At 37.1% G+C, this 12,991-nt stretch overlaps 1 protein-coding gene across 7 annotated transcripts in view; it reads left to right on the top strand.

The window, feature by feature from the left end:
* Positions 1–12,991, top strand: part of ATP6V1H (ATPase H+ transporting V1 subunit H) — a 119,882-nt gene that overhangs the window by 55,747 nt on the left and 51,144 nt on the right. For all 7 annotated transcript variants that reach the window (XM_072604593.1, XM_072604587.1, XM_072604594.1 and 4 more), the window contains one exon: positions 942–1,120. In XM_072604593.1, the coding sequence (XP_072460694.1) occupies positions 942–1,120 (179 nt within the window). The remainder of the gene's footprint in view (positions 1–941; positions 1,121–12,991) is intronic.

The raw sequence follows: 12,991 nt of genomic DNA, 5'->3' as shown, positions 1-12,991 counted from the left end.
TTATTAGATTTTTTTCCCCCTCTTTTGGGTTATTAGCTTTTGAGATTCCATATTCTGTATAGATATGCAACATTAACATTATTGCAGAATTTGTGATTTTTAAGTCATTGCTAAGGGTCAGCAATGCTTTGTATTTGCTATTGGTTGTTTTGTTAAAATTTTGGAAAGTATTTTGAGGAGTCCTTTCACTTGAATCAGTGATCAAAAATTGTAGTATATGAGTATTGTCAAATGAATGCTGTAGCAGGCTTTTGAAAAATTATTAGGTTATCTGGAGAGAAAGGAGGGAAATTTTAGATGAAAGGTACCACATATAAATATGGAAGTGAAAAAATGCCTTGTATATGTGAGGGGGACACTAAGGAGTAAAATAGATGGAAGGGTCTTGAATACCAAGCATAGTAAGTTGGCCATGATGCTATGGATCCATGTACTAGGGAATCATTTAAGGGTTTTGAGCAGGAGAATGACATAATGAAAAGAATTTCAAGAAACTAAATCTAGTGGCATTAGACAAGGCGAATCAGTGATGTCCATTCAAGGCTTATTTTAAATAATCCAGTTATGAAATGATAAGGACCTTCGATTAGAATGGGGGAAAAGAAAGTATGACCTTAGGAGAATCTGCTTTAGTTAGAAAATATAATCAATGATGTGACCTTCTCTTAAGGTTAACACTCTGTGTAGTAATTTTGACCAGGTAGTTCAGAGTTAGGTAGTTATGATTTCATATTTCTTACTTTTTCCTAGTGGTAGCAGAGGATATAAATTACTTTGTCCTGTTTTTATAAATATATCACTCAGATTCACTCATCAGACAGCTTGTAGATGTTCATTTATAATGCTTAATATAAATGTCAGGTAGTTACTTATTTTTTCTTCCATACATTGTGTTCCTCACATTGTAAGTCTGATTTGAAATTTACATTTTTCTAATTTAGAACCTTTTAGAAAAATCAACTGAAAGGGAAACTCGCCAAGAATATGCCCTGGCTATGATTCAGTGCAAAGTTCTGAAACAATTGGAGAACTTGGATCAGCAAAAGTATGATGATGAAGATATAAGTGAAGATATAAAATTTCTTTTGGACAAACTTGGTGAAAGTGTCCAGGATCTTAGGTATGTTATAGCATGACTTAATTTGAATTAATTTAAGATTTTGAGTGTATACACATAGGAATGCATATATTTTAGGCAAATTGGAAAGACTGGTATTGAATAATTGTGTTTTAAAATAGAATTAGAGATTCAACCCTTTTCCTCCCTCACCCCCAAATACAGTTTAATAGTTGTGTTAAAATCTAATGCAGTGGTGGGTTACAAAATTAAGAGTATGATCTCATGGTATTTTTAATTTGGTAAGGGAATGTGGTGATGAGACAATACTCAGCAATATGTCATAAAGGATTATGAAGATATAAAAGCAAAGTTTAAATAATGTTACAAAAGGAAAAGATTATTTCTGACTAAGGGATGAGAGGGTACAAGATTTTGAAAGGTTTTCATGTAGCAAGTACCATTTTAATTGAATAAGAATTTATTTAGGAAGATGGTGGAGTAGGTCAGAAAACTCCAGGATCTCCAAATATCCTCCACACAAAAGAAAGAATATCACCTTAAAGTGAATGTAGAGTGGCAGAAATAAATAAAAGTCTTGGTAAAGCAGTTATCTTCCTAAGATAACTTGAAACAAGATAATAACAAAATTGCCCCACTTGGGACTCCTGAATATTTTTATTTTCTTGTATATCTGTCTGTCTGTCTATTTTTAGATTTCCACATTCATTTCCACAAAATTTTGAGTTCCAGTTTTTCTCCCCATTTCTCCCCTCCCCCCATACTATCTTGCATTCTGATTACCCTTTCCCTCATTGTACCCTCCCTTCTATCGTACCCCACCCTTCCCATATCCCCATCTTCTCTCATTTCTTGTAGGGCAAGATCAATTTCTGTACCCCATTACCTTATTTCGTATTTCTCAGTTATATCCAATAATAATTCTCAACATTCATTTCTAATACCAGAAGGCAAGCAATTCAATACAGGCCGTATATGTGTCGTTTTGCAAAAGACTTCCATAATAATCATGTTGTGTAATACTAATTATATTGCCCTCCATCCTACCCTATCCCCCCTTTTTTCATTCTTTTCATTTGACCATGTCCTTTCCCAAATTGTTTACTTCTATTTACTCCCTTCTCCCCATTTGCCCTCCCTTCTATCATCCCCCTCATCTCACTTGTCCCCTCCTTCCCTACTTTCCTGTAGTGTAAAATAGATTTTCATACCAGATTTAGTGAGCATGTTATTCCCTCCTTAATCCATATGTGAAGAGGGTAAACTTCACTTTTCTCCTCTCACCTTTTCTTTTTTCTCCTCCATTGAACAAGATTTTTCTTATCTCTTTTATGAGTGATAGCCTGCCCCATTCCATTTCTTCCTTTCTCCTCCCAGTATTTTTCTCCCTTACCCTTTAATTTTTATTTTATTTTTTTAAAGGATATCATCTCTTCTGATTCAACTCAACCTGTACTGTCTGTCTATATGTGTGTGTGTGTATGTGTGTATGTATGTGTATGTATGTATAATCCCTCCACCTACCCAAATACTAAGAAAAGTCTAAGAGTTAACAAAGATTATCTTTCCATGTAGGAATGTAAACAGTTCAGCTTTAGAAAGTCTTTTATGATTTCTTTTTCCTATTTATGTTTTCATGCTTCTCTTGATTCTTATGTTTGAAAGTCAAATTTTCTATTCAATTCTGGTCTTTTCATTATGAATGCTTGCAAGTCCTCTATAACATTAAATAAACATTTATTCCCTTGAAATATTATACTCAGTTTTTCTGGGTAGGTGATTCTTGGTTTTAATCCTAGTTTCTTTGACTTCTGGAATATCCTATTCTAAGCCCTTCGATCCCTTAATGTAGAAGCTGCCAGATCCTGTGTTATCCTGATTGTATTTCTACAACACTTGAATTGTTTCTTTCTAGCAGCGTGCAATATTTTCTCCCTAACCTGGGAACTCTGAAATTTGGCCACAATATTCCTAGGAGTTTCTCTTTTCAGGTCTCTTTTAGGAGGTGATCAGTGGATTCTTTCAGTATTTATTTTGCCCTCTGGTTCTAGAATATCAGGGCAGTTTTCCTTAATAATTTCATGGAAGATAATATCTGGGCTCTTTTTTTTTTGATCATGGCTTTCAGGTAGTCCCATAATTTTTAAATTGTCTCTCCTGGATCTATTTTACAGGTTAGTTGTTTTTCCAGTGAGTTGTTTCACATTATCTTCTATTTTTTCAAACTTTTGGGTTTTGTTTTCTAACTTCTTGGTTTATCTCATAGTCATTAGCTTCCCTGAACTCCACTCTGTCTTTTAAAGAACTATTTTGTTCAATGAGCTTTTGAACCTTCTCCTTCATTTGGCTAATTCTGCTTTTTAAAATCTTCTCATTGGCATTTTGGACCTCTTTTTCCAGTTGAGTTAGCCTCTTTTTAAAGGTGTTATTTTCCTCAGCATTTTTTTGGTTCTCCTTTAGCAGGCTGCTGACTTGCTTTTCAAGCTCTTCTATGGCCTGAGTTCATTTCATCTTCATTTTGGAAGTACTGTAGGCAGAGGCCTTGACTTCTTCTGACAATATGCCTTGTTCTTCTTCATCCAAAAGGATACCTGTTCACCAAGAAAGTAACCTTCTGTAGTCTTATTTTTTTTCCCTGTTTTGAGCATGTTCCCAGCCAGTTACTTGACTTCTGAATCCTTTGTCAAGAGGAAGGTCCTAGTGTTCCTCCTCTCCCCAGTACTGTGCTCAAGGCTGAGATTCAGATAAGCTAACTCCCCCAGGGGCTTTGGGTGGGGGTGGGACCACCACTGAGGGCTGAGGTTCAGATCAGTTGCTCAGTTCTGCCAGAGGCTTTAAGCTGAGCTCCCTGGACAATGGAGCCAGACTGCTTTTCAGTAGCTGCCTGCTGGTGCTGCTGCTACCACCCTTGCTCCTGCCTGGGACCCTGCTCCCCTCTCGCCCATCTGAGAAAACCCTCCCAACACTGACCTTTGGAGCTTTCTTTGTGGCTTGTGGGTTGAGGGATCTGGGACCCTTCCTGCTGGGAATTCTGCCAGGAGGTCTGTTCAGGTCCTGTTCCTCCCAGTGCCGCATGACCAGGTCTGGGCTCTGCTCAGCTCAGTGTCCTGTGGGATAGACCTTTCCTGTTGGCCTTCCAGGTTACCCTTGGCTGGAAACCTCTTTTGCTCTGTTGTTTTGTGGCTTCTGCTGCTCTAGAATTTGTTGAGTCATTTTTTACAGGTATTTTGTGGGCTGTGGGGGAAGCGCTAGAGTATATGCGTCTTTCTGCTCTGCTATCTTGACTCCGCCCCCTCTACTTTCTTGTATTTAAAAAAATGTTTTATTGATGCTCTTTTTGGAGAAGGAGCATCTTTGTCACTACTCATTAATTTCTTTCCCAACTCCAACCAAAGAGAAGCTCTCCTTTTTAACAAATACATATAATCAGACAAACCATATCCATACTTTGCATCTAAAATATTGTATATCTCTCTGAATCTCTAATCTCTTACCTCTTTGCCAAGAGGTTTGTTATCAGTATTCTGAAGTAATAACTGGTTGTGGAATTGATCAGATTTGTCAAGTCATTCATAGATATAATACTCTGATCATCATGGAAATTATTTTCCTAGTGTTGCCCATTTTGGCCTGCATCAGTTCATGTAAGTTCCTGAGTATCTCTGAATCCTTCATAGTTATTATTTTTTTATGTAGTGAAAGCATTGCATTCATATACAGCAGTCTGTTCATACATGTACCTATTTATGGATACCAGTTTGTTCTTACTATAAATATTTTTGTACATGTGAATCTCTTCCTTCTCTTGGAACTTTTTGGTGTACGTACACAGTAGTGGTATTTGGTTTTCCCAAATGGTTGGACCATTTACAGGTCCAACAACAGTGCTTCAGTAATGTGCGTGCCCTCTGATAGGCCCTCCCATTATTGCCATCTTTACCTTTTGTCATTTTTTAAAAGAATTTTAGTCTTAATTTACATTTCTCTTGTTAATATGGGATTTTTTAATGTGGAGATCTATAACTTGCATTTCTTCATTTGAAAACTGCCTGTTCCTTTCACCATTTATCAATTAGTGAATAGCTCTTGTTCTGATATATTTATCTTAATTCCCCATATATATTGCTTGCCAGACCTTTTTCAGACAGATTTGTTGCAGAGATTTTTATCCCATTTAACAGATTCTGTACATATTCTTACTGTATTAGTTGAACTTGTGCAAAACCTTTTAGTTGCTATTTAAAAAATCCATTTATCTTGACATGTCATCTAACCCTTATTTAGTTAAGAATTCTTTCCTTAGGCATAGTTGTGAAAGTTCTCTCCTCTAATTCATTTATATGACATTTTATATTTAGGTCTTATTTCAGTTTTGCTTTTCTTTGCATGTTACAATCAAACTATGTTGCTGGGTTTCATTGTTTTTGGATTTTATATACCTAATCTGTTTCACTGATCAACTTTTAAATTTCTTGACCAGTACCAGACTGTTTCAGTGTTGCATTATAGTATAGTTTGAGATTTGTATTCTTAGGCCTCCATTGTTCATACTTTTTTTTCTATTTTTTTGAGATTCTTGAACTTCTGTTTTTTCAGATAGTTTTTGTTATGATTTTTGAAGCAAGCCTTCCATAGTTTGGCATGGCACCAAATCTGTGAATTAGTATAGTAATATTTTTGTTGGCATAGCCCAAAGATGAACAATAAATATTTTTCCAATTCTTTAAGTCTTTCTCTATATTTCCAGAAAGAATTTTTTGTGGTTGTATTCATATAGCACTAAATACTATGGGAGATTGATTCCCAGGTACTTTATATATTTATAGTTACTCTTGTTGCAATATATAGAAAGGCTGGTAATTTTTAGGAGTTTATTTTTACAGTACTGCTAATTTACTGGTTATTTTTGTGTTAACTTAATTGTTTAGTGTTCTATAAGTAAGTAATCCTATCATCTGCAAAGAACAGTAGTTTTGTTTATCCACCTTATATTTTATTTCTCAGTTTATTTTTCCTGTCTTATTGCTGTAGCTATCAAATAATTTAGTAACAACAATGGTCGTTCTTGCTGAAGGGAAAGGGAATAAGTATTTATGTGCCAGGCCCTGGGCTAAGCGCTTAAAAAATTCTCATTAGATTCTCACAACCAACTGTTGGAGGAGAGTGCTTTTATCCCCACTTCATAGTTGAGGAAAGTAAGACAAACAGAGATTAGGTTACTAGTTTAGCGTCACAGTTAATTAGTGTCTGAGGACAGCTTTCTGACTAGGCTCATTGCTCTAATTACTGCTCTCTCAGTGTGCTGCTTGTTGCTTCTTTAATCTTGTTCCTGTTGTGGCTTTAACCTTGTTCTTAATGGAAAGACTTCTATAGTTAATGCTAGCTTTTGAATTTCAATAATTTTTACTGTATTAAAGGATGGTTTGTTTAGTTCTTTGATTCTTAGTATTTTTTTTAGCATAAATTAGTTGTATTTTGTTTGAAGTTTTTTTTTTTCTAATATAATAACCATGTGGTTTTTATAGTTTTTGTCAATAATGTGGCCTGTTGTGTTTAGTTTTCCTAATGTTGACCAAGCCCCATATTCCTTATGTAAATGGGATCTGCACATGGACAACAATAGTCTTTGGAATCTGTTGCTATCAAAGAAGTTATACTCTTTGATAATTCAGTGTTTTTGTATCAATAGTCGTTAGAGATATTAGTCTGTAGATCTCTTCTTTAGCATTTTCTGATTTGGACTTGAGTGTCGTGTTTGTCTTTTAGAGGAAATTTGTTAGGATTCCTTCTTTATCTGTTTTGTTAATAGTTTTTCTCATGTTGAAGTTAGGGTATTGGATTTTGTAGTAAGTAAAACCTGAGTTTGGTTCAGATCCCTTTTCAGATGCTTACTTGCACTGTGACCCTGATGAAATCACTTAGCCACTCCATGCTTGTTTCCTTACGTGGAAAATAAGCCTCCAACATGTCCTTCAGATCTAAATTTATGATACTTTTTTCCTCCCTTTTTAAAAAATAAAACAGCAAAACCACACTCAAGTCCAGAATTTTTCTCTTTTTGATCCTTAAAGACCATGTGATTCTGAGCAAACAATTGTCTTCTCTCTTTCACTTACTAAGCATTCAATATCTGATCACCCTTTAATGCTTTAATATTGTCTACATAGATGTACCATTCTGGGCTTCTCATGACTTTTGTGTTTATATTTCAGAGATTATACCTAGAATCAGTTTTTGCTTCTGAAATGCTTGAAAGTATTTTATGAAAGGTCCATTTTTTTTACTATAGAATTTTATTCAGTTTTGTGGGATATGTTCTTGGCTGTAAGCCCTTTTTTCTTTTTTTTTTCATTTATTTTTTATTTTATTTTTATTATATTTTTTCCAAGTTTTTATTTTATTGTAATTGTTGCGTAAAGCCCCAACCAGATTTGGGTCTTATCTTTTTATCATCTGATGTTCTTATTTGTCATGCCTGAGCCCTGGATCTGGTTAATGCCTTTCATGGAGCCATCTTTGCCAAGAAGTCCTCATAACACCTTTTCCAGAGTACTTAATGTGGTAAAGATGACAGTGCTCACCAAATTTCTTTGAAGCTATTTTTTTTTTTTCAGTTACTTTTTTTTTTTTATTTAGCTTTTAACATTCATTTTCACAAAATTTTGGGTTACAAATTTTCTCCCCTTTTCTCCCCTCCCCCCCCAAACGCCAAGCATTCTAATTGCCCCTATGACCAATCTGCTCTCTCTTCTATCATCCCTCTCTGCCCTTGTCTCTGTCTTCTCTTTTGTCCTGTAGGGCCAGATAGCTTTCTATACCCCTTTACCTGTATTTCTTATTTCCTAGTGGTAAGAACATTACAGTTGATCCTAACACTTTGAGTTCCCACTTCTTTAGCTCCCTCCCTCTCCACCCCTTCCCTTTGGAAGGCAAGCAATTCAATATAGGCCAAATCTGTGTAGTTTTGCAAATGACTTCCATAATAGTTGTGTTGTATAGGACTAACTATATTTCCCTCCATCCTATCCTGTCCCCCATTACTTCTATTCTCTTTTGATCCTATCCCTCCCCATGAGTGTTGACCTCAAATTGTACTCTCCTCCCCATGCCCTCCCTTCTATCATCCCCCCCCCACTCTGCTTATCCCCTTATCCTCCACTTTCCTGTGTTGTAAGATAGGTTTTCATACCAAAATGAGTGTGCATTTTATTCTTTCCTTTAGTGGAATGTAATGAGAGTAGACTTCATGTTTTTCTCTCACCTCCCCTCTTTATCCCTCCACTAATGAGTCTTTTGCTTGCCTCTTTTATGAGAGATAATTTGCCCCATTCAATTCTCCCTTTCTCCTCCCAATATCTTTCTCTCTCACTGCTTGATTTCATTTTTTTTAAGATATGATCCCATCCTCTTCAATTCACTCTGTGCACTCTGTCTCTATGTGTGTGTGCGTGTGTGCATATGTGTGTGTGTAATCCCACCCAGTACCCAGATACTGAAATGTTTCAAGAGTTACAAATATTGTCTTTCCATGTAGGAATGTAAACAGTTCAACTTTAGTAAGTCCCTTATGACTTCTCTTTGCTGTTCACCTTTTCATGGTTCTCTTCATTCTTGTGTTTGGAAGTCAAATTTTCTTTTCAGCTCTGGTCTTTTCATCAAGAATGCTTGAAAATCCTCTATTTCATTGAAAGACCAATTTTTCCCCTGAAGTATTATACTCAGTTTTGCTGGGTAGGTGATTCTTGGTTTTATTCCTAGTTCCTTTGACTTCTGGAATATCCTATTCCAGGCCCTTCGATCCCTTAATGTAGAAGCTGCTAGATCTTGTGTTATCCTGATTGTATTTCCACAATACTTGAATTGTTTCTTTCTAGCTGCTTGCAATATTTTCTCTTTCACCTGGGAGTTCTGGAATTTGGCCACAATGTTCCTAGGAGTTTCTCTTTTTGGATCTCTTTCAGGCTGTGTTCTGTGGATTCCTTGAATATTTATTTTGCCCTCTGGTTCTAGAATCTCAGGGCAGTTTTCATTGATAATTTCATGAAAGATGATGTCTAGGCTCTTCTTTTGATCATGGCTTTCAGGTAGTCCCATAATTTTTAAATTGTCTCTCCTGGATCTATTTTCCAGGTCAGTTGTTTTTCCAATGAGATATTTCACATTATCTTCCATTTTTCCATTCCTCTGGCTTTGTTCTGTGATTTCTTGCTTTCTCATACAGTCCTTAGCCTCCATCTGTGCCATTCTAATTTTGAAAGAACTATTTTCTTCAGTGAGCTTTTGAATCTCCTTTTCCATTTGGCTAATTCTGCTTTTGAAAGCATTCTTCTCCTCATTGGCTTTTTGAACCTCTTTTGCCAATTGAGTTAGGCTAGTTTTCAAGGTGTTATTTTCTTCAACATTTTTTTGGGTCTCCTTTAGCAGGGAGCTGATTTGCTGTTCATGCTTTGACTTCATGTCTCTCATTTCTCTTCCCAGCTTTTCCTCCACCTCTCTAACTTGATTTTCAAAATTCTTTTTGAGCTCTTCCATGGCCTGAGCCCATTGAGTGGGCTGAGACACAGAAGCCTTGATTTCTGTGTCTTTGCCTGATGGTAAGCATTGTTCTTCCTCATCAGAAAGGAAGGGAGGAAATGCCTGTTCACCAAGAAAGTAACCTTCTATAGTCTTATTTCTTTTCCCTTTTCTGGGCATTTTCCCAGCCAGTGACTTGACCTCTGAATATTTTCCTCACACCCACCTCACCTCCTGATCCTCCCAGCCAGTGTTTGGGGTCTGAGATTCAAATGCTGCGTCCAGCCTCAGGGCTTTGGGCGGGGGCAGGGCTGCTATTCAGTGTGAGATTAAATTCAGATGCTCAGGTGAGGGCAGGGCTGCCTCTCAGGCTCAGTTCCCTCAGGGAGTTTATGCACAGACCTTCAACAATGGATCCAGGCTCCTGCCTGCTTGGGGAGCTCTGGTCTGCCGCTGCCCCTCAGCTTCTGTCTCCCGAGGGGGCCCGAGCCATGGGGGCACCCCATTCCCCCCTCGACCTGCCAAAGGGACTCTCTCACCGACCCCCGTCACCTGTGGGTGGAGGTACTTGTGCGGCCGCTGGAGATCCCATCCCTGAAGCCCGCTCGGATCTGTTCCTCTCGGTGCCGGGGCCACGGCAGGGCTGTACTCAGCTCCCAGTCCCGGCGCCCAGTCCGCAGCACGAAGGACCTTTTACGAGAGGTTTGCAGGTCTCTCTGGAACAGAAATCTCCCTCGCTCCAATGTTCTGTGGCCTCTGGGTGCAGAATTCGCTGTGAGTTACTTCTTTGTAGTTGTTCTATGGTTTGTGGGTTCGGAGCTATGTGTATGTGCGTCTTTCTACTACGCCATCTTGGCTCCGCCCCGAAGCTATTTTTTCTAATATCATTAGACCTAAGATATAGGAACATGTGCTCATTTACCCGAGTCCTTTAACTGATGACTGTCCTGGTGATAAATATAAAAGTTGGTTCTCTTTCTCCCTCCTCCTGACTCATTTGCTTTCTTTGGAACTAAATGTCAGTTACTTCCTACAGTGCAGTTTGTGCATAGCATGGAGACATACTTTGTTCAGAACAGTTGGAGATTTTAAAAGCCATCCACTTCTAACAGCTAATTATTATTTTTAAATTGAAGAGCTTAGTGCCTAAAGACATTATTGTTCAAGTTCTGAATTCATGGCAAAAATATAAATTGATAATGTTGCATTTATGTTTTTGTATTTATGATCATAGAAATTTTTGACTTGAAAGAGTCCTAGTAGGTTATTTAGTTCAGCTTGTTACCTTTTGCTGAGTTCCTTGTACAACACTGCAGATAAATGGTCTTCCAGTTTATGTGTGAACACCTGTAGGGGACTCAGTGTCTCACAAAATACCCCATTCTATTTTCAAGCATTTTTTAATTGTTAGGAAGTTTTTTTCCATCAATGAGTCAAAATTTACATCTTTGTAACTTCTTTCTATTCATCCTGGGTCTTCATTGTGGACTTAATACAGATTTATTCTAATCTCTCCACCAATTGACAGGTATTATGCTCTCCCTCCCCTTCCCCAACCAAGTTGTCATTTTTTTAAGGTTAAAGTACTACTTTGCAAGTGAATTGGAGGTTCTTTTACTATCTGGTATACTTCTCCCTAAATTTCCTCTAGCTATGGATATAATTTTGAAGTTTGTCTGAGTAGTGCAAAGTGAAACTATTCTCTTCTTTTGGGTACTGTGCTTCTATTAATGCAGTATGAGATTTTCTTTCCCCTTACCCTTTTTGGGGGTCTAGACTTGTCTTTTTATTAGTAAAGGGTAGGAGTTCTCAAGAAAACCACACTTGGAGGGTATCTGTGAAGCCAAAGCTATTTTCATAATTATACCAATATGTTTTAATTTAGATATGACCACATAAACAAGAACTCTTAGGGCTTCTTCAGTAATTTTTATGCATGTAATGGAGTCCTGTGACCAAAGAGTTTGAGAACTATTGGCATAGGAAATTCTGGTTTAGAAATTCCCTTAGTTGACTTATATCATCTACGCAGTTGCCAGTTACAGCCTGAGAGTTCTGCCTCGACCCACTGAAAAGTTCAGTGGTGTTCCCATGGTCACACAGCTAGTAGGTGTCAGTCAGGATTCCAACCTAGGTATTCTTATCTCAAAGCCCAACCTTCTCTCTACTCTGTTACCTCTTAAGAGCCCCCATGAGTTCTTCCTCTTCCTCTCCCCTGGGCAGGAACAGTTGGGGGTAAAGTGGGTGAAGAAAAGGATGGTGATTTGAGGGTAGAGAAGCTACAACATTATATAGATGTCTTACCGAGTTTTTTTTTTTTTTTTAGGTCACCTAAAACTCTTAAGGTATTTTTCTCAGCATGTTAGTACTTTCTAATCCTCATTTCATTCTATATTCTTGTACTAGATTCTTTGTACCTATATTCAGCGCTTATATTTATTATTCCCATTACAATTCCTGTTTAGAAACACAGAATACCAAAGTTGGAAGGTACTAGAGATCACCTAATCTGACCTTTTCCCAAATAAGAATCCCTTTCATTGAACACACCGAACTTTAAAACCTCTAGTTTTTGGTTAAATTTCCCAAAGTAGCTCTTTCCACCACTGGATAGTTTTAATTTTAAGCAATTGTTTCCTTACGTCAAATCTAAATACTTTTCTTTGAAACTTTTACCCACTGTTCCTAGTTCTGCCTTCCGTGGGCCAAGCAGAGCAAAGCCACTCATTCTGCTGATCGTTCCTCAGATACATTTTTATGACTACGAAAAGATGTAAATATTCACTTGGTAACCTGTCCTAGAATTTTACTGGGGGCTTTTATTAAGGACATTGATTTATAGTTTTTGGAATTTACCATTTTCCCCTATCAAAATTTGGGCATATCCTTATCTTCAGTCCTCTGGAATATCTTCATTATCGACAGATCTTTAAAGGAGATGGATTCTGGTTTCATGATGAAAAATTAAAAATTAAAAAATATTTCTCCTCCTTCCCCCTCACCTTCCAGCACAGAAATTTGAGCTTACTTGCTTTTGTGCCCTAGCTTTCCTATTCTCTCTTAACCATATTTGTTTTACCTTTTCCAGTAAAAACATGGTTCTTTGTAATTAAGAAGAAAGAAGCAAAAGAGATGTTTGAATAGTTTCTTTGCCTCTACTTTTTCTGTTTTAGTTGCTTTTCCCTTCCTAGTTTTTCCTTCTTGTAGTAATAGTTTTTTAAAAAATACTTTTATTTTCTCTTGTTTTTCCATGAGTCTGTTCTCATTTTTGTCATTCTGGCACTTTTTTAAAATTGGATCGTTCCACTTTTCCATTCTTTCTTGGTTATGTGACCGTTTCCATATTTTATATGTGAACTTCAAAAACCTAGACTTGTCAGAGAGCTCTCCCTGTTAAAT

Source organism: Notamacropus eugenii, chromosome 4 (genome assembly GCF_028372415.1).
Source record: "Notamacropus eugenii isolate mMacEug1 chromosome 4, mMacEug1.pri_v2, whole genome shotgun sequence".
Taxonomy (NCBI): Eukaryota; Metazoa; Chordata; class Mammalia; order Diprotodontia; family Macropodidae; genus Notamacropus; species Notamacropus eugenii.
The sequence above is the reverse complement of the archived record's forward strand: the minus strand, read 5'-3'. Positions and strand labels throughout refer to the sequence as shown.